Source organism: Schistocerca nitens, chromosome 6, assembly GCF_023898315.1.
Source record: "Schistocerca nitens isolate TAMUIC-IGC-003100 chromosome 6, iqSchNite1.1, whole genome shotgun sequence".
Taxonomy (NCBI): domain Eukaryota; kingdom Metazoa; phylum Arthropoda; class Insecta; order Orthoptera; family Acrididae; genus Schistocerca; species Schistocerca nitens.
Window position 1 is genome coordinate 617,881,366 of NC_064619.1, and position 27,736 is coordinate 617,909,101.

At 39.9% G+C, this 27,736-nt stretch overlaps 1 protein-coding gene across 1 annotated transcript in view; it reads right to left on the reverse strand.

Annotated features, from left to right (window-relative positions):
• LOC126262563 (arrestin domain-containing protein 17) overlaps positions 1-27,736 on the reverse strand; it is a 199,478-nt gene that overhangs the window by 13,112 nt on the left and 158,630 nt on the right. Inside the window, exon 4 of the mRNA XM_049959263.1 lies at positions 3,190-3,372. Coding sequence (XP_049815220.1) covers positions 3,190-3,372 — 183 coding nt within the window. The remainder of the gene's footprint in view (positions 1-3,189; positions 3,373-27,736) is intronic.

Below are 27,736 nucleotides of genomic sequence, written 5' to 3' on the forward strand. Positions count from 1 at the left end.
ACGAGGAAAAAGTATGCTATGGAATTTGTTTTTAAAAGTTGTTGGGATGAATGTGTCATCTTGTGCACAAACAATGTGAATTTATTACAACAAAACATAGCATTTAAAAAAATCAGAATTAAACCTGTCAGTGGTGAATATATTATACACATTACACTGTGAATAAATATCAAAGTGCACAAGGACTATCGTCAAACAAAAGTGTCAGTCAGTGTTTAATTGTTGTACTTTGCAAGACATTGGTGTACAGAAGTGTAGTGTGTGACAATATTCCACAGTTCTGATACCCTGGCCAGGTCTTCAATTTGCTTTGGTGAGTAATAGTCTCATTAACAGAAGACACCATATTACCAAAAAGAATGCAGGTGTACATTCATATGACACAAGAAATAAAGACCACACAGACAGAATTGTTTAAGCATATCTTCACTACTTAGACATACAACTATTAAAGCATCTGCTTGAGAATGTAACCAGTGGCTCAATAAAGTTTATGTATTTAACCAAAAAATTTGGTTTCAAGGTAAACTTCATGGAGTCACATAAGAAAATAAAAAATACATGAATCTGTACTGACAATATTTTAACAAATCATAAAGCTGATGACACAACGAAGACTTAGGATTTCAGACTGCTTTGCCTGTTTATTGAAATAATGCAAATGAACCAAGTACTATGAAAACTTATAGCAAACCACATTTTACCATTGAAAATTTAAAACTGTTCTGCTCTAAATTAGAAGATATGAAAGTGGCAAGCTGAAAATCATATTCCAATCTCTGTGAATTTTTACCTATTTTTAGAAAATGTGTTACATGTACTTAATGAATTTTTCCACTATTTTTTTCACAAATATTGGAGAGAGTTGTGGTAATGTAAATTAAAAAATTTATAGCCAAATCAAATATAATTTCAGATGATCAATATTGCTTTCAAACAGGCAAAAACACAATAAAGGCTATTAATGAGTTTGTGAAAAAAATCAGTTCTGCCTTAGACAAGTCAAGAAAAGTTTCAGGGTTATTCTGTGATGTCACAAAAGCATTTGATTGTATAAACCATCACTTGCTCCTGTATGAAATGGAAAGACATGGAACTGGGGGTTGTGCTTACTATTTAATGAAATTTTTCCACTTAGAGTATGCCACACAAAAGTGTCAAATAAGCTGAAATGGATCACTGCTAGAACAAATATCCAATGGGGGAAAAAAACAACTGCACAAACAACTTAAATATAATGAACACCCTGTTGCCATTAGTTATGTTAAATGGTATAAAATCTTCTTTAAGAGGGTAGTGAAATCAGTAAAGGATATGGCTTACAAAAACACGTCCTGGCCCATGGACACAAATCAGAGACTGCTTGGTTTGTCATAAAATCAGACCTGGGAATTAGAACTGACAGAAAAGATATTTCCAAAATTAAGGGGAGAAATAAAATTGAAACAAATGTTGGTCAGATATCAGAATAATTCAATAATTTTTTTAAAGAAAATGTATCAGATGTAGATGCTTATGCATAAAAAGTACATTTAGGCCAGCAGGCAGAAGAATACATCAATAAATTTGAGAAAACGTCAGCCAAAGATGTAGAGAATACTGCATTAAGCTAAAAAACAAAAATTCTGCTGGGAAGAGTGGCATACATATCAAAGCAGTTAAAGGAGCTGCCACGATAATAGCTCACCCCCTTTGCCTCTTTGCTCAATAATTAATAAATCACTTGAAGAAGGCCACTTTCCAGATGCCCTAAATTATGCAGGCATAAAACCTTTGCTTAAAAAATACTCACTAGAAGATCTGGGGAACTACTGCCCAGTCTCTATTCATCCAGTGTTTTCACAAATATTGGAGAGTGTGGTGCTTATGCATAGAAAAATTAAATACAATTTCGGATAATCAACATTGCTTGAGTTTGTGAAAAAAAAATCAGTTGCACCTTAGACAAGTCAAGAAAAGTAGCAGGATTATTCTGTGACCTCACAAAAGCATCTGACTGTGTAAACCAGCACTTGCTCCTGTATAAAGCAGAAAGACAGGTTACTGGGAGTTATGCTTTAGAATGGTTTATGTCATATCTCACGAACAGAAAACAATGGGTAGTTATGTCAACAAGCTAGGGAAATTCCTTCTCTGATCGGTTGATTATTTCATAAGGCCTTCCACAAGTTTCAATTCTGGGTCCAATTTTATTTCAACTTTATATAAAGACTTGCACCTAAACATAAATTCACACTCAGTTTTATTCGTTGATAATGCAATCCACATGTTTATTTATATATAAAAGCTGACTTAGGAATTTTCCCTTGTGCCAGACTGTGTGTACAAGATCGTGTGCTGATTTAAAGTTCTAGAGTAACATATTTTACTGTTCTCATCCCTTCTGCATGATCTGCATTGATTGTATCAATACTCATTTGTACTGTGAGATATTGTGATATTTTAACATTCGCAAGTGCTGCAGTAAATTCATACTGTTATCGTCAAGTTTTTGAGAACAATAGGACTGTCCTCGTTTAAAACAATCCTCCTTAATGATTATGTAGCCCAAAAGCAATATTACAATATAGAGCAGTATGTATGTAAATAATGGGGGATATTTTATTAATATTATGTATGTACTGTAGTTAGCTATGCGTGAAAATAATATTTATACCCAATTATAGAACACCAACCAAATGTAAATTATTGAAAGTATATATAATTTTTTGTGAGTTTGTACTGTAGCCATATGATTTCAAGATTATTTACATAACTTTAAGACATACATAGCCGGCCGGAGTGGCCGTGCGGTTAAAGGCGCTGCAGTCTGGAACCGCAAGACCGCTACGGTCGCAGGTTCGAATCCTGCCTCGGGCATGGTTGTTTGTGATGTCCTTAGGTTAGTTAGGTTTAACTAGTTCTAAGTTCTAGGGGACTAATGACCTCAGTAGTTGAGTCCCATAGTGCTCAGAGCCATTTGAACCATTTTGAAGACATACATATAAATACAAACGTAACTGAATGTACAAAATTAGTATGAAATTTGATAATTTTTTGCTTGAAGTGTAACATGTAGGTTAAATATTTTACGACGTTACATTTATCTGTCGTGTGCTATACGTAGTATGTATATAATGTCGTCAAATGGGACCAAACGGTAACCGGCCAGTGAACAGCTCAGCGGCTGTGCAGAGACGAGAAACGCACCTCGGTGAGGCAGGCCTTTGTGGAGCTGATGGTGACGCGGCTCCGGTTGTGCACGCTGGCCGAGATGCCGATGGTCTCGCCGGGCACGTAGCCGCCGCGGTCCAGCGAGACGCGGCAAACGACGGGCCCCGAGTTGAGGCAGCGCACGCCCAGCTGGTGCTCCACCTCGCACTGGAACGGCTCCTGCACACACACACACACAGCCGTCTCATTATCAAGCACCCACTAGGAACACTCAACAGGGCGTAATCACTGTATCCGATAAAACGCTTTTAGGAGAGCAACTTCATTGTCTGACATGACGACTCGCAACAAGCAGTTATACCACAGTCTAACGTAACAGTTGCGACACTTCGCCTCGATTTTGTTGCTTACCGCGCCAGCAGCGCCCCAAGCGGCCAATAGGTTAAATTGTGAGTTCGGCGCTATCGTGAGAGCGAGTAGTGGTTGTTTATTTTGATTTCTACAACTGTTTTTACAAGCGGGAGCGTTTGTAGCGCAATAAATTGCAGCAACAACAGGAAGAAGACACCACAGCCGTCTTTTTTTAGGTTTCCTAAGAATCCTGAGAGGTATATAACATCGAGTTATCGTCAGGATTCACTTACAAACTACATGTGTATTAATGTTTCGTTTTAGGAGCAGAAAATGAATAGTTAATAGCAGACGAGAAGGCCTTATGAAAAAAGACCCACTTTACCTGTATAATAATATTAGGTTTTGTTCGCTACATTTCGAATAAAACCAGTCCATGAACGAAGACAATAATAAACTCTTGTGGAATGCAGTACCCACACTGTTTGACATCCCAAATAAGCTACCTAAACTGACGATGAAGAGTAAATTGCCACAAAGATTCGACAATCCATCTAAAGCTATAAAACGGTCCTATGGCATAGAAGCAACCAGTTCAACTCTCCATGTATCAGTGCCAGATTCGTGTGAATCGTCAACACAGACCTGCTTTGGCGATGAAGTGGTTAGATCAAGTGTCTTACAAAATCGTATGAAGTGTCAGAATGTGCAGATCGCTAGACTTCGTGCAAAACTATTACAGGAAAGGGAAAGTGCCTACAGACAGCGACAGAAACTGTATCAGAAGGATCACATGAACAAGGACTAACGAATGTTGAAGTCTGTAGGTATGTATTTCATTCACGTCTGTTGTTAGTCACTTAATTTCCCTTGCTCCCTTCGTGTGATGACATTATTTTGCTAGCATTGTGTTCACTGGCAGATTGTTCGAAAATTATTCAAATATTTGGTTTTACGTGAAATGTAATGTTATCAGCTCATTATAAAGTTTTCAACATATTTCTCCCACTATTTGGCAGTTGCTTGTCCCACTTAGAATAATATAAATGTCGCACTTGTGGCAACAGGCGACAATGACAAACACAGTAGGCCTACAGAACGATAAATGAGCTGTCGATCGCTTTCGCATGTAGAAGTACATGTGTGAATCTGTGTGTTTATATTCTTTTGTTATCAACGAGGTAAGTCGCAATTCTATCCAACGTCACAAATATTTCTTCACGAATGTGTTGTAGCTTGTCACTCGATTAATGGTTTTAGTCCATACTTGTGCTTATTTTAGAATCTTTTTAGAAACATATATGCCTTCTGATACTACACAAACCGTTGGAGGCAAGAAAATAACTCAAATATTTCGTACATTACGTAGGAAATGGATGCAAAACAAACATTATGCTAACGACGCGTGTGACGTTCACCTTACACGCCGCTTAGAGCGCTAGTGTAGTTCCATCCATCAAACGGTAACAACTTTACAGCAATGAGTGTCGCGACTGTTATGTTGGACTGTGGTTATACTGCAGGCACCTGGCGTTTTATTCCTGTACTGAATCTTGCCTATCTCGAGTGGTCATTTTCGTTTATATGGTTCAAATGGCTCTGAGCACTATGCGACTTAACTTCTGAGGTTATCAGTCGCCTAGAACTTAGAACTAATTAAACCTAACTAACCTAAGGACATCACACACATCCATGCCCGAGGCAGGATTCGAACCTGCGACCGTAGCGGTCACGCGGTTCCAGACTGAAGCGCCTTTAACCGCACGGCCACACCGGCCGGCATTTTCGTTTATATGTCAGCGCTAAAATTGGGTGTGTTGTGAGAGCTGTCTGCTATGCAGGATGGTACTAGGAGTGTTGATATTTTTAAAAATATCGGGTATCCGATATACCAGTATTTAAAAGAACATTATTATCCACCCTCGACAGATCGAAAAAAGTATCCATATATCGATATACTGACGGTAAAGATATCGACGTAATGGGCTATAAAAATATCGGCTGCCCGTTCTAAATATACTGACAGTTTTAGAGTTATATGTATTTAAGTACTGATTTATTATTATACGAGGGGGGACCCGAAAGTAAGCGGAATCGTAATGCTGCACATCGTGTATTTGTAGTAGCAGGATGCGCCGTCAGAGGATTGTAGTAGGAGCTCTGCTGAGTCATTCTGCCACGCGGCGTCACCCAACAGTGAGAAGTGTTGTTTCTTTGACAGTTCTTTGAGTATGCGTACAGTGCAGACGTGACACAAGGAAATGGCTAGTTCTTACGAACAACGTGCGGCAGTGAAGTTTTGTTTCTTGCTCGGCAAGAACGCAGCAGAAACTGTTGCGATGATTCAGACAGCCTACAAAGACCATGCTCTTAATAAAAGACAAATGTATGAATGGTTTTCTCGGTTCAAAAAGGGAGAAATGTTGGTTGAAGATCAGCCCCGTTCCAGTCGACCTTCAACTGCTCGAAGCAAAGACAACATCGACAAAATGCGTGATCTCATCAGTGAAGATCGACGCAGGACAATCGACCAATTCAAGAACTTGTCTCGGTTATCCTGGAACTCAATTCAGCGCATCTTGACCATCGATTTTCGGATGCGAAGAGTGGCAGCAAAATTCGTGCCGAAGCTTCTTACCGGAGATCAAAGGGATCGTAGCGTTCAAGCTTGTCTCGAAATGAAGGACACATGCACAGATGATCCACATTTTTCCAACAAAATCATTACAGGTGATGAGTCATGGTGCTATGGGTACGATCCAGAAAGTAAACAACAGCCATCACAATGGAAGTCACCTGGTTCACCTTGACCAAAAAAAGCTCGACAAGTGAAACTGAATGTGAAAACGATGTTGATCAGTTTTTTTGACATCAAAGCGATTGTGCACTCTGAATTTGTCCCTGAAAACCAGACAGTAAACCAACAATTCTATTTGAAGGTTATGAAACAGCTTCGCAGAAGTTTGTCGCAAAAACGACCGGTTCTGTGGAATTCTGGCGTGGTTCCTGCATCACGGCAATGCTCCCGCACACACGGCTCTCAGCGTTCGAAAGTTTTTGGCATCAACAAAGACAACTACCTTGACCCACGCCCCTATTCGCCGGATTTAGCACCCTCAGACTTCTTCCTATTCCCGAGAATGAAAAGAGACTTGAGAGGGAAGCGTTTTGCGGATGTGGAAGATGTAAAACGCAATGTCATGTAAGTGCTAGCACGTATCAAAAAGGACGAATTTAAAAGGTGCTCCGAACAGTAGAATGAACGTTTGGACAAGTGTATTAATGCTAATGGAGCGTACTTCAAAGAAGATTAAGGTTGTATTTGAAAACAATAAAGTATATGCTTTCTAGAAAGAAAATCCAGTTATTTTTGGGTCCCCCCTAGTACAACCTCTGACAATAAATTTTGGTGAATGACATCAGAACAGTCGATTGGGCAGCACTGGCGACTTACAATGCTACACCTGCATAGTGGCCGGTGTTCACAACCTTCCCCCACCGTAGTTTCCTTGAGCATCGTGTGTATTCCGTGTTTGAGCTGTTGGGCGAAGTGCTTGTTATTGCGTTGATTCTGAACTCAGAACAGGACAATGAACGAGCAAAGGACCAATTTAAAGTTTTGTTTTAAGCTCGACAAGACACCGAAAGAAACGCATGCAATGCTGGTACGTGTTTATGGGGATCAAGCACTGTCCATGAAGTGTGTTTACGAGTGGTTCACCCATTTTTGAGGAGGTCGGGAAAGTGTATTTCTCACAATCCCCTGTAGCGGACGACCGGCGACCGCCGTCAGTGACGAAAACCTTGAAAAAGTGAGGACATTAATCACGAACGACCATCGATTAACTGTTGCACATGATAGCGGATGAACTCTAGATGAACCGTGAATCAGTGCGACAAATCCTTACCTAGGAGTTAGGGAAGAGTATAACGTGTTGATTTCTTGTGCCCCATCACTTGACTGACAATCAGAAGCAGGTACGTTTAGAGGCTTCACAGAATTATGTCCAAACCGTAGATGCGACACTCAATTTCTTGAATTGTATTGTCACTGAGGATGAAACCTGGTATCTGTGGTACGACCCTGAAACGAAACTGCAACGTGTGGAAAGGCGTTCTCCGACATCACCTCATCAGAGAAAGGTCAGAGCCGAAAAATCACGCAACAAAACGATGCTCAACATTTTTTCGGGGTATTATCCACAAGGAATTTCTACCTGAGGGAACGGCGTTGAAATTTTGAGCCGTTTCATGCAACGTCTACGAAGGGGACAACTGCAGTATGAACAACAAGGTTCCTGGTTTTTTTGTTCACGACATTGCACGCACACACAGCCAATATCTCAAACATTTCCTGGCAGAAAAGAGGATGGTGCAAATTGAACATCCACCATACTCGCCAGATCTCCACACATACCTTACATCCCGCCAACAGAGCATAATGATCGGAACAAAGAGGCCAGAATGGAACAATGTAGTATCATGGGTCCCACAAGGATCAGTACTGGACCCATTACTTTTCTCATTATACGTTAAACATGTGTCGAATCATCTCCCATTGCGAATCTCTTTTATGCGCTGACAATCTTCAGTTATACCTAAGTGCAAGCCCAACAAATGTGCGCACAACCATCCAGAACGTAAAAGCTGACGTACTTCCTTTGCTAGAATGTGTGCAGAACTTAATTTGAAACATAAACCATCTCTTCTTTTCTCTTTTACTAGTGCCTTGTCCCACAGTTTCGTATGGTAGGCACGGATTTGGCAAGGTTAGTTTTAAGGGGTGGACGGATGACCTTCCTGCTGCCACCCGTACCCCCGGGACATAATTAGTGTACCCCTGGTGTCTGCATCTAGTTTAATCCATGGAATACTGTGAACCTGTTCAGATGTCTGCGAGTCATGCAACTGAGGCGGAACGTGGGGACCAGCCGAGTATTCAGCTAGAGGGGTGTGGAAAACCGCCTAAAATCCACATCCAGGCTGGCCAGCACACCGGCCGACGTCGGTAATCTGCAAGGTGGATTCGATCCGGGGCCAGTGCGCCTACCCAAGTCCAGGAAGCAGTGGATTAGTGCTCTTGGCTAACCTGGCAGGTTGAAACATAATCCACCTAAAGCATAAGAAATCTTAGTCGCTCACAGAAGACTCCACACTCGGCAGTAGGCACAGTCATAGCCACCTAGGGTGGCTTTGGCACAGTCAACTAATTGCTTACGGCACCGACTGACTCACGATGAGGTTGATGGTTGATTACCTGTACGCACATGACGCGCACCCACAATGACTAATTGAGTTTGACCAGAGAGTCGTTCAAAAATGGCTCTGAGCACTATGGGACTTAACTGCTGAAGTCATCAATCCCCTAGAACATAGAACTACTTAAACCTATCTAACCTAAGGACATCACACACAGCCATGCCCGAGGCAGGATTCGAACCTGCGACCGTAGCGGTAGCGCGGTTCGAGAACCACTCAGCCACTCCGGCCGGCAGAGAGAGTCGTTCGTTTACAACGAAATGTACTGGTTCAAATCTGTAGTTGAGCTGGTAACGAAACAGCTTATGGTCGATTCGTACTTAAGGGATGGGAAAGGCAAAGCATCCCAAAAAAAGCATTTCAAATAACGACATTCATATAAGTCGTCAAAAATGATATTCATACAAGTCGTCAATGTTGACATTCACACAAGTCGGCAACGGAACGGGCTGTCAACGTCAAAGTCTCTTTACTATAAAGTTTTGACGATTACACTGTTTTTGAGGGGTGTCTAACAATGGCAGGGTAACCAACTCACGCCGCACTCACGTTTTAATAGTGGATTTCTTGCTTTTTTTCTTCTGATCCTCTATACATTTTGCTTTGTTTTCGTGACACTTGCACATGTTCCATGACGGCTTGCATAATTTTTCCATGAGTGTTCTTCCATAAGAGAGGCCAGATATCGGTAAGCGAAAAATGACCTATTTTTTACAATACCTGAAGAGAGGAAGATCTTATTCTATGCATAAATAAGAACATAAACGGTTGGAACAGTTTTCATCAAATAACCTATTTTTAAACAGTAGAAAAGTTGGCTATACTAAAGGGGATTCTTCCACCTAGGTTGTATTTATTTAGACTCATTCATTCCAAAGCTAGTTTTGGCGTTCTAGGCCATTATACAGTGAATAAGTACATGGCGAGTTCTTACTTCCTTTGTAATGCAATATACATTAACGCAGCGAAATAAGCACTTGTCTACATCTCACCTACGGAAGACTAAGTTATCGTACACTGTTTTTTTGTATATATATATATATATATATATATATATATATATATATATGTGTGTGTGTGTGTGTGTGTGTGTGTGTGTGTGTGTGTAACACCACAGCTCTAATGCTCTACTGATTTATTTTGCTTTTGTTTCATTTAATATTACATCATTAAGCTTCAGTAAATATTGTTTGATTGAACGAATACACAAAACTGTATACTCCTTTCTTTGTTAAAACTTTGATGTCATGATTTGATCCTATGCAATGTAGTATATCTGTCATTTAAATTCTTTATCCCATTTGGAATGAACAAAACTTACTCTATATAATTATAATTTCTGTGTGAATAATTTTTTGTAGAAATGTCAATATGTGCAAATGTTCTGTTTTATTGAATGAATTTGGTTGCTGTTATGTAAACTGCTGATCCTCACTTAGGGTTCTTAGTTAGTTTGTATGTAAAAGGTGTAGTGGTTCCCCTCGGGAACAGAACTGAGTAGCGCGCGCAAATTGTGGTTGGCCTAGGTAGAAAAGGTGGAACAAGAGTCAGTCGGGAACATGCACGAGTCGGTGACGAGCTACCAAACTGTGCACTGCCATGTAAAAGATGCATATTGTGCTGGTTCCGAGAGCGGCTTTTTCTGCTACTTTCCAATGCCTCGGATGGATGGATAAATAGCTGGAACTATTCTGGAATTTGTATCTATCATCGCCACCAAGAACTGACAGAGTCCAGCAATTCTACCTGCAATTCCATCCACCAACATGTAGATGCCACCACATTGCGCAATCATTGCATCGGAAAGCTACAATGATGTACAGTGAAGGATCAGCTTAATGGATGTGTTAGTGTGCCCAAATATAAGGTAATTTATATCTGAATTTATGTACCTACCTTGATTTTTCTCCTCATCATAACACCTCTCAGATTCCTCTCAGTTTGAACTAAAGTGATATCTGAGTGTCCTTACTGAAAGAACATTAGAGGCCAGTGTTTTGCTAATTGTTGCCTCTTGAACATAGTTAAAAGAAAGTTAAAGTTAATGTGGCAAGAGAGTGAGTTAAAGTTAATGATGCTTGATAAAAATAATTTTCCTAGTAAAACTGCTTATTAATGTGTTGTTGCCACTTCAAATTAAAAGTTCTTAAGACTGAGGCTTATAAAGTTTTGCTTAATAAATGATCACATTACTGCCTGTTGTAAATCGCAGGTGAGTCAGTTTCTTACATATATGTTAATTTTGTGCCGGCAGAAGTGGCCGTGCGGTTAAAGGCGCTGCAGTCTGGAACCGCAAGACCGCTACGGTCGCAGGTTCGAATCCTGCCTCGGGCATGGATGTTTGTGATGTCCTTGGGTTAGTTAGGTTTAACTAGTTCTAAGTTCTAGGGGACTAATGACCTCAGCAGTTGAGTCCCATAGTGCTCAGAGCCATTTAATTTTGTGTCTCACGGTAGTAAAAGTGGAAAACTGCAGTTGTGAAACGTTATATACTCATGTTTGCTAAGTGCTTGTCTCTCTTATGTATTAGAAGTGCATATTAATAGTATAACAGAATCCACAGTTTGTCTATTGTGTTAATGCTCGGTAACAAGTAACGGAAAGACCACTAATTAGGAAAACCATAATATCTTTATTCAAATGATAGTGAGAAGCAACCTGTTAGTGGATTCCAATTAACTTTCATTTTAAATAGTAAAGTATTTAACTGAGAGAGACTTAAACTATATCCAATTAATGATTCTGCATTGAATAGTAATAATAACGTTATAAAGACCATTCAGTTTGTATAAGCCCTGAAAGTAATAGTGTGTTTCGGTATCTGTTATAATTTTGCAAATAGTTTGTGCTGCTCTAACCGTTAGTTTCAACCTTACCGTAAACATATGTGTGTGTCAGAGTTCATTGCACTCGCGTGTGACAAAGTATAGGTTGTGTTTATCCGTTAAAATTACTAATAACTATTTTCTTGAACGATAATGTTAATCATTCTCTTGCCTAGTTAGGCTGGCGACCGTTTTCTTTATACGTTAAACAGTGCAGATAGAAAAAATTTTGTTTGCTACTGTTCAAATATTTACGTAATTCTGACTTTCATTTCCGATAAGCCACCTCCGTTAGGTACAACACGGTCAACATAACAAAATTCCTCTCAGAGGGTAACACTGCTCTGTTGCTTTATACCATAACTGCTTTAATAAGACAGTTTTATTTCACAACCTGCCTCCAGCTTCGAGGTTATGGTATAGCAGTAGCGGACAAGAGTGTTATATATATATATAGTGCGCTCACTCGAAGAGCAAGACGACTGCGGGAGGTGCTTTTTTGTCGGCTGAAGAACCGAAAGGTCGCCGCACTGAAATTGCTCGCATGTGCAACGCACGCGGAGCATTTGTTCAAGTGGGCCAATTGTGTACTTACTAGAGCGTGCCCTAACGGGTAAGATGAAGTCGACGTGACCTGCTGGTGACATGCTCCTTGTTGACAGTTCACTGTACTTCTCAGATGCCGAGCAGTGTTCTTCATTATATTTTGTGAATGTGTGAGGAGAAAAAATGTTATAAAGTACAGGAACAATAAAAAATTATTATTTGTCAGAATGTATCGTGGGCTCTCAAAGATTTTCAATACTGCATTAAAGTTAACACAGTATTTTGAATTTATTTTGTGCCCGACTTTTGTTAACTTGAATAGAATGTTCTTGGACCTGTCACCATATATATAGTCGTTTTATTAATCAGATGCACTGCCTGCAGGTAAATAACATTTATTGCTTATTCAGGGACCATGCTGATCAATTCGGATACTCTCTCTCTCTCTCTCTTTCTCTCTCTCTCTCTCTCTCTTTTTTCCAACGGAAACATCAGATTATTTTTGAACTCTCCGAACAATCGGTGTTGCAGTTCTGCGACAACTAACCAAAAAAACTGATTATTTCATGCACGACAATGCAAAAGCGCACACCCGATTGCGTCTGTGACACTATTACGACGTGTTTATGATGACAAAAACTATCCTAGACTGTGACAGACGCACCAGTAACTACCCACCCCTAATTCTTTAATGGATCTAATTCCACGCAAAAAAACAGCTTCAAACGTCTGATTACTTTACAAATGAGTCTATGTGTTCCACCTACCTTCAAGGCACTCATTATGAAACACTGGATGAGTAAAGTCTGGCTAATTCGCGTTCCGTTTTCAGAAAAGATTGTTTCTCACACATCTCGAAGTTTATGATGTCATATTTTATGAACTATTTCGTACAATGATATAATTTTGCAGGTACGTTCGTTGGTATATAAAACACTGTCACTACAAAATGCGTTACGAGAAGAGTTAGTAGTAAAGAAGTAATAAAGTAAATTTAAATATTTTCAACATTTTGCGGCCCTGTCAGCAACTGTATCAATATTAATTTTAATTTTAAAAATCAACAAAAAAATGGCTCTGAGCACTATGGGACTTAACATCTATGGTCATCAGTCCCCTAGAACTTAGAACTACTTAAACCTTACTAACCTAAGGACATCACACAACACCCAGTCATCACGAGGCAGAGAAAATCCCTGACCCCGCCGGAAATCGAACCCGGGAACCCGGGCGCAGGAAGCGAGAACGCTACCGCACGACCACGAGCTGCGGACTTAAAAATCAACAGAGACTGTTGATTTTTATAATTAAAATTAAGTAATAAAGTAAAACGTCATGCCAGATGCTGAGATTTTACTCCATGAAAAACTAAAATGTAGTGAGCGATAAGCTTAAATGGTTCAAATGGATCTGAGCACTATGGAACTTAACTTCTGAGGTCACCAGGCCCCTAGAACTTAGAACTACTTAAACCTAACTAACCTAAGGACGTCACACACATCATGCCCGAGGCAGGATTCGATAAGCTTATTTCCTTTCATTATTTCGTGGGATATTTCGACGACAGAAACTTCCGAAGAGATTCGAAATTACGTTGGAAGTCGCCTATGCGCTCACAATCTGAAATGCTGGATAAATATAGTGTGGGTAATTTGGGCGTCATTAATTAAGGTGCCTCATTATATATGACAGTTGCTGATTTTTTATACTTCGCTCACTATTTTAAATCTTTACCGCTAGATTATACTTCTTAATGAACAGATTATGAATGCATTTTAAGTTTTTAAATTCGGCCAGTAATAGTATGAAATAATGAAAATCAAGTTTGCGTTACCTCGGTAGGCGTTATATTCGCAACTTTCAGTATCTACTGACTGACGGTTAATATCGATTGGCAGTCTGTGCTTCGGCTGTGTCCCACACGAAATAACAGTAGGTACTTTCGCTGGTAGTTCCCTTTCTGGAAAAAAAGGTTGTAACTTAACTGTTCAGATACATATCAGAGGTTACGGTTTGGTGAAGAAAGTACGGTCCTCATTCGTGTTTCACTAATGGCACACCACAGTCTCGTTTTACATTATGTACAGGCTCTTTACGTAACTGACATGAGCGTCTGCAGAAATTTATCCGCGGGGAAGTGTATGTGTATATGTGTGTGTGTGTGTGTGTGTGTGTGTGTGTGTGTGTGTGTCTGTGTGCGCGTGTAGGGGAGGTGGAGGACGCGCAAGATTCAAATACACCCAAACGAATTTGCTGAACCACAGTATTATTTCGCTGCTATAGGCCAAGTAATACTACAAGTGGCTAAACGACATGTGTAGCAAAAGTCATGGGAAATCAGTTCAAGACTCTGTGCTCCAGATTCCAGGGAGGGAGGAGGCAGTTGCCCTCTCTTGACCCCCATCCACACCTCTGCAGTGACTGATGGGATTTTCATTACACTAACGTCGATAGATCTGCGAGTTCATGGACTCTGATAAACGCAGCAACGCTTCATCAAAGAAAAAACAATATCAGTTCTGGAGCACGTTGTCCTCAATGAACGGATTGCAATAAGCATCAGAGGCACTGACGTCGAGAAACGGTAACTGAATTGATCAGTTGACGCGCTGTCGTTAGTCCGTAACGTTTCAGTTTGAGTTTGTGCACAGTTCTTTTAGCTGATGCTACCGACACAACAGCCAGAAGCGCTAAATGCTGCAACGATTTTCCTGGGACTTCCTAGCAACGCTATTCACAATCCCCAAAAACCGATACACCACGTGCCAGAATCCGAGGAAAGGACCGTTCCCGCGAAATGCCGAACATTGGTTGCATCGTAAGAGAAATGAGTTATAAGCGAATGGCTGACGTAATTTAGCCTAAGAGAACTATAACAATGAACTGGAGGAGGGAGTTGTCACTAAACAAGCGTCCGCACAGTTCATGAGAAGAAGACGTCTCGGAGGGAGACTATATCTGGGTAAAGAATATTTCTCTGTACTCTAAATAAGTACCGTTTCGTTACTGCTTGAAACATTTCGTTACTTGCATGTCTCTTCCCCGCACGCAGTTCGTCGTACCGACTCGTTAGTTTCCGAATTCCTCCAATTTCTTATCAGCGTGCCGAGTCGGTAGTGACAAGGAGAACGAATACATTTTCTCATTCTTCATGTTTCCTTTCCCACCAACAGTTGCTTGTCGGGCTCGGACAAGGTCGCCAGAATTCGTAAACCTCCAATTCCTTACTGCCAGATACGTTTCGTTAGTCCCGTGAATACAAACGCATAAGATGGTGTGACTGAATTGTGCCGGAAACTGTGTATCTCGGACATCAATTACTTCGATCTACCCACGTTTCTTAAAAAGTTTTCAGTTCGATTGTACAACTTAAGTGTGATACGAGCTGAATTACGAGGTTAGTTCTATTTTACAACTCGTTATATAATTCATATAAGTTGGTTGTTGTTGTGGTCTTCAGTCCAGAGAGTGGTTTGATGCAGCTCTCCATGCTACTCTATCCTGTGCAAGCTTCTTCATCTCCCAGTACCTACTGCAACCTACATCCTTCTGAATCTGTTTAGTGTATTCATCTCTTTGTCTTCCTCTACGATTTTTACCCTCCACGCTGCCCTCCAAGACTAAATTGTTGATACCTTGATGCCTCAGAACATGTCCTACCAACCGGTCCCTTCTTCTAGTCAAGGTGTGCCACAACCTCCTCTTCTCCCTAATGCTATTCAATACCTCCTCATTAGTTATGTGATTTACCCATCTAATCTTCAGCATTCTTCTGTAGCACCACATTTCGAAAGCTTCTGTTCTCTTCTTGTCCAAACTATTTATCGTCCATGTTTCACTTCCATACATGGCTACACTCCATACAAATACTTTCAGAAACGACTTCCTGGCCCTTAAATCTATACTCGATGTTAACAAGTTTCTCTTCTCCAGAAACGCTTTCCTTGCCATTGCCAGTCTACATTTTTTATCCTCTCTACTTCAACCATCATCAGTTATTTTGCTCCCCAAATAGCAAACAAAGCTCCTTTACTACTTTAAGCCTCTCATTTCCTGATCTAATTCCCGCACCAACACCCGATTTAATTGGACTACACTCCATTATCCTCGTTTTGCTTCTGTTGATGTTCGTCTTATATCCTCCCTTCAAGACGCCATCCATTCCGTTCAACTGCTCTTCCAAGTCCTTTGCTGTCTCTGACAGAATTACAATGTCATCGGCGAACCTCAAAGTTTTTATTTCTGCTCCATGGATTTTAATTCCTGATTCGAATTTTTCTTTTGTTTGCTTTTCTGCTTGCTCAATATACAGATTGAATAACATCGGGGATATGCTACAATCCTGTCTCACTCCCTTCCCAACCACTGCTTCCCTTTCATGCCCCTCGACTCTTATAACTGCCATCTGGTTTCTGTACAAATTGTTAATTGCCTTTCGCTCCCTGTATTTTACCCCTGACACGGGTAGCAGGTTTATGCAGTGCTGCTCTTCTGGGGGAACGCTGGGAGATGCGTACCCCTAAACTTTTTCGTCGACAAAGTAATTTTTTTACGATGTTGAGAACTTGGAAGAGTGCCACAGATTTAATTCACGGACGTAAATTTTTTATTTCATTTTTTCGTGTTCGTAATTGCATAACGAACGATACGAGTGCTGTTTTTGGCGGGAAAATCGATGTCATTGGCTGTTTCAAGCATTTCGAAGCTGCGGCAACCGTTCCCGACAACTGAATCGCTGGCAGCCAGTTCGACACGCATGTAGTGCCTTCGCCCGCTAATAGTGGGCGATGGTAGTGCTAAACGGATATGCGTACACTTGTAAGTAGGCTGTTTAGGTTTTTTTATTGGTAACGCCATCTCTGTATGAAAATCACTGGCTGTGCTGTGTGCAGTCTGTGGCTGCTTTGCATTGTTGTAATACTCGCCATTGTAGTGTTAGGCAGCTGGCTGTGAACAGCGCGTAGCGTTGCGCAGTTGGAGGTGAGCCGCCAGCAGTGGTGGATGTGGGGAGAGAGATGGTGGAGTTTTGTAATTTGTCATGAACTGCTATATATATTATGACTATTAAGGTAAATACAGTGTTTGTTCTCTATTAATATCTTTCATTTGCTAACTATCCCTATCAGTAGTTAGTGCCTTCCATAGTTTGAATCTTTTATTTAGCTGGCAGTAGTGGCGCTTGCTGTATTGCAGTAGCTTGAGTAGCGAAGATTTTTGTGAGGTAAGTGATTTGTGAAAGGTATAGTTTAATGTTAGTCAGGGCCCATTCTTTTGCAGGGATTATTGAAAGTCAGATTGCGTTGCGCTAACAAAATATTGTGTGTCAGGTTAAGCACAGTCTTGTATAAATTTTTCTAAGGGGACATTTCATATGTCGACCCTTAGCCGAGGATACCTCACTGGAATCTTCTGATTTTTTTCTTGTAGTTTGTGTAATTAGTGTAACTATTGTTTATTGCTAGCGCGTAATTGTAGAGAGAATCTCCTTTGTAGTTGCAGTCTTTCATTGTTGTACAGTAAAACAGTTGTGGCATGCTTGTAGATTTGCAGCAAGTATTTCGCAGCTGCGCTTGCAATTAACTAGATATTATTTTCAGTGCTATGTTACTGTGTTCTCTTATTTTTGCTCTTCAAATTGTGCTTTTCTGTGTTATCGTGTGAAATATTGTGACAATAATGGCGTGTGAAAAACGTAACACTAGGCTCCAAAGTAAACTGAGAAATAATAGTGACGACGAGCGTAGCTTGCCAGCACCACTGTGTAATGAATTAACAGACATTCAAAGTAGTAATTTGGTAACTGTGCATAGGGAAATGGAGCGGGCGTCAAATAATGGCGTAGACAATGAAACAAGCAGTGAACAGGGAAGTATTATCGATCGATCGGTCGGCAATAGCTCGCCTCAGGAATCCGAAATGACACGACACGATCTCGCAAATACTGTAGATTCAAGTTTTGGATCCTCACCGTTTTCTCAAATAAGTCAAGACACATTTTCTGCTTGTCAAAATGTGAATGTTTCCGGTGCAAATTCACTGCCGAAAAGCACTGAGGAACATGTTCCAGACACCAGTGCATTGTTATTACAATTAATACAACAAATGGGACAAACACAACAAAAGCTTCAAAAGTTAGACACAATGGAACAAAATCTTCAAAAGTTAGACACAACGCTCGAACAAAATCAGAAACAAATGGGACAAAATCTTCAAAAGTTAGACACAATGGAACAACACCAGAGACAAACACAGCAACAGTTAGACGCAATGGAACAAAATCTTCAAAAGTTAGACTCATTGGAGCAAACTCTTGAACAAACACGTGAGGATTTAACTAATGAGTTACATCACATTGAATCGAAATGTCAAAAAGTCTGCAATGACGTAAAAACACAAATTTGTGAGCATTTTCAACCTATTTTTTCGCGGCATGAAAATGCATTACAGAATCACGAAGCAGCCATAAAAGAACTGCAAACCATTGTTCATGAAAATCATGAGACCTTGTGGGCTAAAATTGACTCAGTTGCATCTACCGATTCGGTTACGCAACTTGCAAAAACTCAGGAAAACTTGAAGGACACAGTAGATTCGATTTCAACACAAATGGACACTCTGAAACTTGGTTCAGAAAAACACACTGAGGAAATGTGTTCACTATCGGAGAAAGTAGCCGAACTTTCGGATCAGGTCACTAACTTATCTACAAAGGTAGATGATGATCTGAATGACACAAGACCTGTAGCCTTCACTGACACAGAAGAGTATGAACAAATTAGAAAATTCAAACAAAATCAAAATCAAATCAATACACAGTACAAAAGAGAAATCCGGGAAGTACAAGATCAGTTGACGCAGGTAATACAAGAATTACATATTTCAGAGGACACTCGCGCTCCAGTACGGGAAGAGGGACATAGAAATACGGAACAACCACAAAATAATAACACAGCGCATTTCGGAAATTATGAAAGAAATTGGCAAGGTGCACCGAATTTTGAAGTGGAACCGCCGAAACGACGTAACAATGACCGATATGCGACTCGCCGACATGATGACTTTATAAGCTGTTCATTACTACACGTAAATTCAAAACGTTTAAGAATTCTGCCAACGACATTCATCCACAAGCGTGGCTCCATCAATTCTCTCATTGTTTTCCTCCCAACTGGTCATTGGAGCACAGGTTAGAATTTATGTGTGGCTACTTGGAAAATGAACCAGCTGTAAGAATGCGATCGGTCATTCACGATTGTCACAATGAAGGAGATTTTTATCATGCCTTCCTCTCAGCGTATTGGTCTCAAGCTACACAAGACCGAGTAAAACATAGCATCATAATGATGAAACGTTTCGAACAATCTGAATTTTCCAGTCTTATGAAATATTTTGAAGACATGTTGCATAAGAATCAGTATCTTCCAAACCCATACAGCCCCTCAGAACTCATCCGCATTTGCTTAATCAAATTACCTGAACATTTACGACATATTATTTTAGCAGGACGTTGCAAAGAAGACATTGAGGCTTTTCAGGGACTGTTACAAGAACTGGAAATTGACACTGACAATCGCGGAACGCACGAGCACAACAATTACAGATCACATCCGTCGCAATTCCGTGATGACAGAAATAATAAATGGACACGACAAGGCTATTCTCACAACACAAATCGTGACCAAAACAGACACCACCCTTATGACAACCGTTGGCAGAGTAGTAATAATTACAGGGAAAGATCACCTCTCCGCGGTAATGACTATTACAGAGACAATCAGAGAAACAGACAATATGGGAACCAAAATAATTATTATTACGGGAGACAGAATAACTTTAGACGCAACGGTCCAGCGCGCAGTTACGATTCAGGGAGAAATTCTCCACCACTTAACCGACAAGAAAGAAACTACAGGAACTACCAACATGACGACAGACGATGTGATCGTAACGACAGACCTGAATTGCATCAGAACTGGCGGGATTTAAACAGGGCAGGGCCCTCTCGTCACGGTGAATTTGTAGAAGTTAGGTCTCCAAATCCCAATAATGGCGCGCTCCAACAAAGAGACAGACAATGACTCGCACAGCAGGCAGCTGCGTGCGCCAGCTGGCTCAGGGAAAAATAACATAGACGCTAACCTTGAGAAAAATTCCAGTATTCTTTACCGACGTATACCACATGATAATTGCGTTAAAGTTGAAACTCTGTGAACTAGGAAGAGCAAAGGTTTACACCACATTTCACATGTAAAACCATTTATTGAGAGATAATCTGCTTTTTAACTTAGTCTTTGCTATAAAATTTTTCACTTCACGTTACTAGTAGTCTTTTTCAATCTTAAGAAACTATTAACATGCAACAATGTTTGATGTTAAATATCCAGTCTAGAACCTAGGGAACATTTTTAAACAGAAATTACGAATGCATTGTTATAGTGAACAGACTACACAGTGTTGTATTTGTACATTCTTGCTTGTTAGTTGCACGATTACATAACGACTATCAGGCTTACATACTTAGGACACATACTGGTACTGCTAATGAGATTCTAATGCAACATTTTGGTTTACTTGAAAATACATTCTGGGTTTAAAGTACTTTCTGTGAGATGCCAGATGACACATAGGTTAGTTTATGTGACAGCTACACGACTTTATCACGACGCTACTAATGAGTGACAGTTTACAATGTTGCTTTTGCGCTGTTATCTGTTTTATATCTGCACAGTTTTTCTGTATTATTCTGAAAAGTAAAACATGTTTTAGTAGTAACTTTTGTGGTATAGCTACAATGAAACAGCCTTTTTCGTAGCACAACAATACGTTACATTATAGCACCTTCTTGATCACGGTAAGATACGTAATAACTACGATATCTATACTCGAAGCATTTCACTTTTGTTTATCATGAGGTAAGTACATTGACTTCTGCAGAACTTAGCTTTCGGAGGACGATAACTACGAGACTTCCACAGAGATTATCTTACAACATGACACACAGTTTAGCGCTACAGTACACGTATTTGAGTGATTAATTTCGCACTTAAAACATTTTTTTTTTAAAGATATATGAAGTGCAATGATACAAGGGTTTTCCGTGATACATTTCATTCCATTGCTGTAATCTGTAACACCTTGGGTATAATTACATTAATCCTCAGGGGGGTACACGCCTACTTTGTGTACCATGTGTTTGGCAAGCACAAGGAGCCCTAGCTAATATGGTATTTGCTTATACAACTTTACACATCGGTACCATATTTCTCTAACACACAAATTACACAGCTATCTGATCATTTAACTGAGAGACAAACATTTTTTTACTACGTCAGTGACAGATGTTTACGTAATTACACAGTTGGATAACTTCACACTTATGAAATTGTATTTTGTCTGTACTTTGTGAACTGTTCATATTTTTTTGGAACCATTGTGATGTATTTGGTATGACATTATGATTTTTAAAGTACGCTTGAGGTAGATGACACTATTGAAATGAGCAGAGAATTTGTTTAGGTATTGAAATTATTGGAGGAAGCTATGACGATTTTGAGAATTGACTGAGATGTTATGATATTATTACGAGGACGATGTATATTATGCTGTTGCGGTATGTTTATGATCAATAAGCTGATGCTATATGAGTTATTTGAGTATGCTATGTATCTGTTATCATAAAATATTGAAGAAGTGTCGACGAATAAGGTAAGGAATAATGAGTAGTGTTTAGGGACTCTGGTTTGTGAAAAAGGTTGTTGGAAACCAAGATTCGTACTTTAAGAGTTATGAAATGTGTGTATATGCATGAATGTATCACAATGCTGGCGAAAATTTTTTGGACGCTGTTATATTTACAGGATTTTGTTTCTACAGATTTGTAACACAAGTTCTCGATCTGTGAAATATTTTTATACGAGACTGCCACTGTAGCAGAAACTGTTGTCGTAAATATTTCAGTAAGAAAGGTAAGTGACCTTGACGTAATGCGTCTTGAGCGGCCACCTGTGCCAGCCGCCTGGAGAAAAAGCCATTAGGTGAAAAAAAAAGAGGCCATTAACCTCGCTTCTGACATTCCTTTGTAGAAAGCATCGCAAATACGACACGCTCATTACTTGGATACATATCGTACTTTGTGCTACTTACTGAAATGCTTATGAATTGATGGGAAATATTCTGACATCTGCAAACCTGATAATGACAAGTGTCTTTCTACGAGAGTTGAGAGCTACTGACTTACGAAATGCCACATAGCTATTGAATGATGTTTTTATGCTTTGGTTTGCGTAATTACTTATTTCATTTCATATCTGTTTTCCAGCTGTGTTGCAGCATTGGTTTTATAAAATAAACTTAAATGCATTTGCTAATGTAAAAACTTTCTGTCAACAGATCTATTAAATAATTATTTTATGATCCACATTCTTCGAGAAAAGGAGCTCTTGGAATGGAAAGAACAATAAGAAGGGACTAATAACAGTAACTGCATATATAATTTTCTTTTCAAGTACATGGTAATTTCTTTTGTAGAATAAATCGTGATGCATCACTCTAGTGTTAAGATGTGACATAGGTATTAGACATGGCCATTTTTAGTGTAATATTTTTTTCTGCTTGAGGTCTAAGTTTAAATTTTATTTGCTGCTGCTGTTTGCCAGGCATAGTGTTACTGAATTTAACTTTGTATTATTCTTTTAAGCCAGTTTTACTACTGATTTATTTTTCTTGTTTGCTGCTCATTGCCTTATATTAGTTGTAATTTATGCTGCTTGCTTTGCCTTTTGTATATTTTTGTCATTGCTATTTGTATTAATTGTTTTATGCTGCTGCATTGCCTCGTCCCTTAGTTTAGCATCTGAGCTCAGTAGATTTAAGTTAGCTTAAGAGGGGGTAGACTATAAGAGAATGAGTTGCGATGAATTTGAAGAAATGCACTGAGAGGCTATACGAGAAAAGTACAGAAAGCAGGTATAGATAGGACTTTTGGATATAATGAAGAACGAAGGGAGATCTCCGAGAAGTAAAGAAAGTTTTGTTTGCAAAATACTGCAGTAAAACAAACCCTGTCCTTTCCTTTTGTGTCATCCCTCTATGTGTTTGTGTACCCTTGTGTATTTGTGTTTTTCCTGTCTTTATGTGTTTAGCTAATAAGATTTATGTTGTAGAATTTTTCTAATACTATGTTATTTACTTTGTAAAAATGTTTAGACATTATTTATTCTGTTTTGTTGCTCATATGTGGAGGTGATGTTTCAAAAGTTATTCTGATCTTTATGTATGTACTTATGTCATTATTTTTGTAACACTGATGTATATGTTTATTTCTATTCTTTTGTAAAGCCTGTATTACTACAAATGTTATCTGTATTGTTATGTTCTTTAATGATGTATTTTGTACCTTTGTAATTGTATTCTTATGTTATAAAATTGTAATTGTCACCAGTTCATCATATTATTAACTTGTAAGTTACATTTCACTGCACACGTTTCTGTTGGTCATAGTATATGGACAATATGTGAGAAGTAGGGACTGATAGTGTTTGGACGTGTTTTAATAATTCAGCAAGGGACTCGTTAACAGCATTGCTGGTTCTAAGGACAATTAGAAAAAAACTTTGTGAGTGCACAAGTGGTGGTTTATGGACTTGCTATATTCTCCGCAAGACTCTTTGATGGTGATTGTGCACCTGCACAGTCGCAACAGATGGCTGCTGGCCGTCTCTACAAGGACTACAGTGGGTCTGCGTCTTTGATGGCCCACCAATACCATTATTTCTACAAGGACTGCAGTGGGTCTGCACCTCTGGTGGCCCACCAGTACCGTAATCTCTACCAGGACTACAGTGGGTCTGCTCTGTGATGACCTACCTACCAATATTCTTCAAAACGTCGACTGACTCTGCTGTGGGTTTACTCTGTTGTGGCCCATTACCTGTCTGCATGTCGAGTCAGCACTGTCTTTCCGTTGGAAGGACAACACTACTTCTTCAAGACTGCATGGAAATCCACTACTTCTGTGTGCAATTTCTTTTACTAATGAGACTTTGTGAAAAAAAACTGTAATTACTATTACGATGAATGATCAGGACTATCTTTATGGACTGTGAGAAAATTTTAGCTCTTGACCAACATTGTATCAATAAGTGTGTGCATTTGATTTCTTTGTTATTGTAATTGTGAAAAAAATTTTAACAAATATGTATTGGCCAGTGCCCAAAAAAATTTGTAAAATTTTTTGTGGGGACTATGGGGGCTATGTAAGTAGGCTGTTTAGGTTTTTTTATTGGTAACGCCATCTCTGTATGAAAATCACTGGCTGTGCTGTGTGCAGTCTGTGGCTGCTTTGCATTGTTGTAATACTCGCCATTGTAGTGTTAGGCAGCTGGCTGTGAACAGCGCGTAGCGTTGCGCAGTTGGAGGTGAGCCGCCAGCAGTGGTGGATGTGGGGAGAGAGATGGCGGAGTTTTGTAATTTGTCATGAACTGCTATATATATTATGACTATTAAGGTAAATACAGTGTTTGTTCTCTATTAATATCTTTCATTTGCTAACTATCCCTATCAGTAGTTAGTGCCTTCCATAGTTTGAATCTTTTATTTAGCTGGCAGTAGTGGCGCTTGCTGTATTGCAGTAGCTTGAGTAGCGAAGATTTTTGTGAGGTAAGTGATTTGTGAAAGGTATAGTTTAATGTTAGTCAGGGCCCATTCTTTTGTAGGGATTATTGAAAGTCAGATTGCGTTGCGCTAACAAAATATTGTGTGTCAGTTTAAGCACAGTCCTGTATAAATTGTTCAATGGGGACGTTTCACACTCAAATCGCATGCTTCATTTGAGGTGATGTAAACTGAAGTATTCGATACTACTTTCTCTTGTATGTTTGTGTGCTTCTCGGTATCGTCTGCTTCATTTGAGTCGTAAAGTCAACTGAAGAGTCCGATACCATTTTTTTTTAGTTCGGCATGTTGATGACGTCATGGCTAAAAGCAGATGGGTGGTATCCCATGCTTCAGTTGTAACTAAATTTCGCTGCATTGTATCCCATGTCGGAGTACCCTCAAACTTTTTTTTAGGAAAAAAGCACTGGGCCTATGTTCTTGTAAAAAAATAGGAGACCTTACTTTTGGGATTACCCTCGTAGAAGAAAACTGTGACCTTCGAACCGTGAATTTGCTTTAAAAAAATTTTTTTCTTAAAGAATTTATTTACTAGCGATTCATCAAAAACATTAACACATTTAATCACACTAGGTGACCGTGGAAGTAGTTGCCAGGAAGTAACTGGTGGAAAATGAAATTACTTTTAACAAATGTGAATTTTATTCCTAAAAGCCTTTTCAAAACAGATTTAAAATTATAAGCAGAAAAGCACCCTTGAAATATCAAGTTACAATTTTATTTAGATGCAGAAAGAATAATATTAACAGCATGAGCCTTCGGGCTGAGAAGCTTGCCTGCACCCTTTCAATACGGCCGTAGTCATGACCGCTCGCAACAACCTCTGAAAGAGTACAGTGGTGCAAACGTGCAACACACCAGATTACTTTAAACCAAAAAAAATTTTAACAATTCACACAAACACGTAAACTATGCACCGCGTAAGAGGGATGGAAATGGTACAACTCTCAAATTATTTGCAATTGGCTTTTTTTTTTTTGAGGACTCCTACGGTGGAAGGGTTGCAACTTTATAACCTAAAATGACTATTTAAATAAAACCCATAAAATGGGGACTTACATAAAATGTACAACATGCTGTAAATTACACATATACCACTTCGCAAGATAATAGGCAAGATAAAAACATGTTTCAAGAATTCGGCCTTTAAGCAATAAATTCGTTAACACCGAATCCGACAAACATGAGAGAGGCAGCTATTAACGTACGACAGACGGACCGACAGACAGACACTAACTGCAGAACAAATGCGGACGAGATACAGACGATAAAGCTGGGGACGAGAAACTGACCAAGAACACAAGTAGAATTTAACAAGTAAATGACACAACATATCACGAATCACTTAACTTCTAATAAACTGCGATTCCTGGCGAAGACCTGGCGCAGCACCCCCAAAACGCTCGCCCGAACCGTCCGCTGCCAGCCGCTTCAACGGACGCAGGAAGGCGCGCCGATCTCCCGCCTCACGGCGTCGCAGCTCGCCCCGGCCAGACCGATGTCGTGGGATGACTCCTGTTGCTCTCGTGTCGACCGCGAAGCCACTACCCCTGGCTATACGGCGCGGCCACTGGACTCACGTGGCGACCTCACATGCGCCGACGTTCCAGGCGGACAAGTCACCTTGTGTCCCAGTGCGCGACCGACCAATCGATCGATCCAACTGCCAATGCCCATTGCCTGAGCAAACTCGAGCAGACTGGCGGCCTAACACATACTAGCACTCCGGACGACCGACAGACACTAACCGCCTCACCAATGCGGACGAGAGACAGACCCAGACTAACTTGGCTGACCAACAGACCAGACTGGGCTAGACTGACAAACTGCCCTGGTAGACCAACTGCCTCCGACTCGCCGAGACTGACAGACTCACACTCACCCCTCTGCCGAGCTCATAGCGCCCCTTAAACGCACGTGAACAGGCAACTTTTCCCCATTCCCACCAGAGGGAGACACCAAAGCTGCGATTGCCACAGCGGCGCCACCGCCAGAAACGGAAGGCGACTGCTTTACACTAGGAGCTGCGGCGCGCTCTTCAAAAAAAATTTTTTTCCCCGGCTCAACCTTTTTTCCCTGAGAGGAGGTAATAAATAAAGTGATTTGTATCGATAATCGTGTACAGTCAGAGTACGGTAAACAACAAGTTTCAAAAAATCATTTTATGTAGTGACATGCAGTAACGAATAACTAAAGTGCGTGTCATTTACGACGGCGGCCGAGTTTAGGTTAGTTCTGCGCATCTGACGTCACAAAACACAGTCAGCCGATGAACAGAGAACGACGTTGCCAGAGCTTGACTGTAGTGCAGAGCACGGACGAGTGTCTACAGTTTTAGAAACGTTCAGTCATAAATAAAGTAATTGAACAAAAGCAATGTCTTGATAGCAGACTTTCTATAAAAGAAAGTTTGCAAAAAGCATTCTTTATACCAATTGCTTCATATAAACCAAACAAGCAATAAGCCTCCTAATTCAGGCGATAGCAAGGAAATTCATTCTCACTAACCGCTTTTTCGCAATAAAGAACAGCGGTAATTGTTTATTTCCTATTGTACTTCGACGAAACGTGAGTAATTCATAGTCATACCAACAGTGTTTGTCGGTATTTTGTGTGACTCTTTAAAATCCTCCAGGAATCCTATAGAATGACGAGCTGCGTTAGCGTAATGGTTAAGGTGTTTGGCTGCTAAGCAAAAGATTCTGAATTCAAACCTTGTTTGATGCTTAGTATTCTCTATTTAAAAATAATATCGAAGTGTCTTACTTCATGAATTTTATTCGTTTGAATGTAATTTTTTGAAATTTCTAGTGGCAACTAAAATCGACCATACGGAAAGTATACGCTGTGGACTTTTACCTCTGCAAACTCTTCAAAATTTCGTGCAATGGTTTACTACATTTAATGTTGCACAATAACTGCGTTGAACA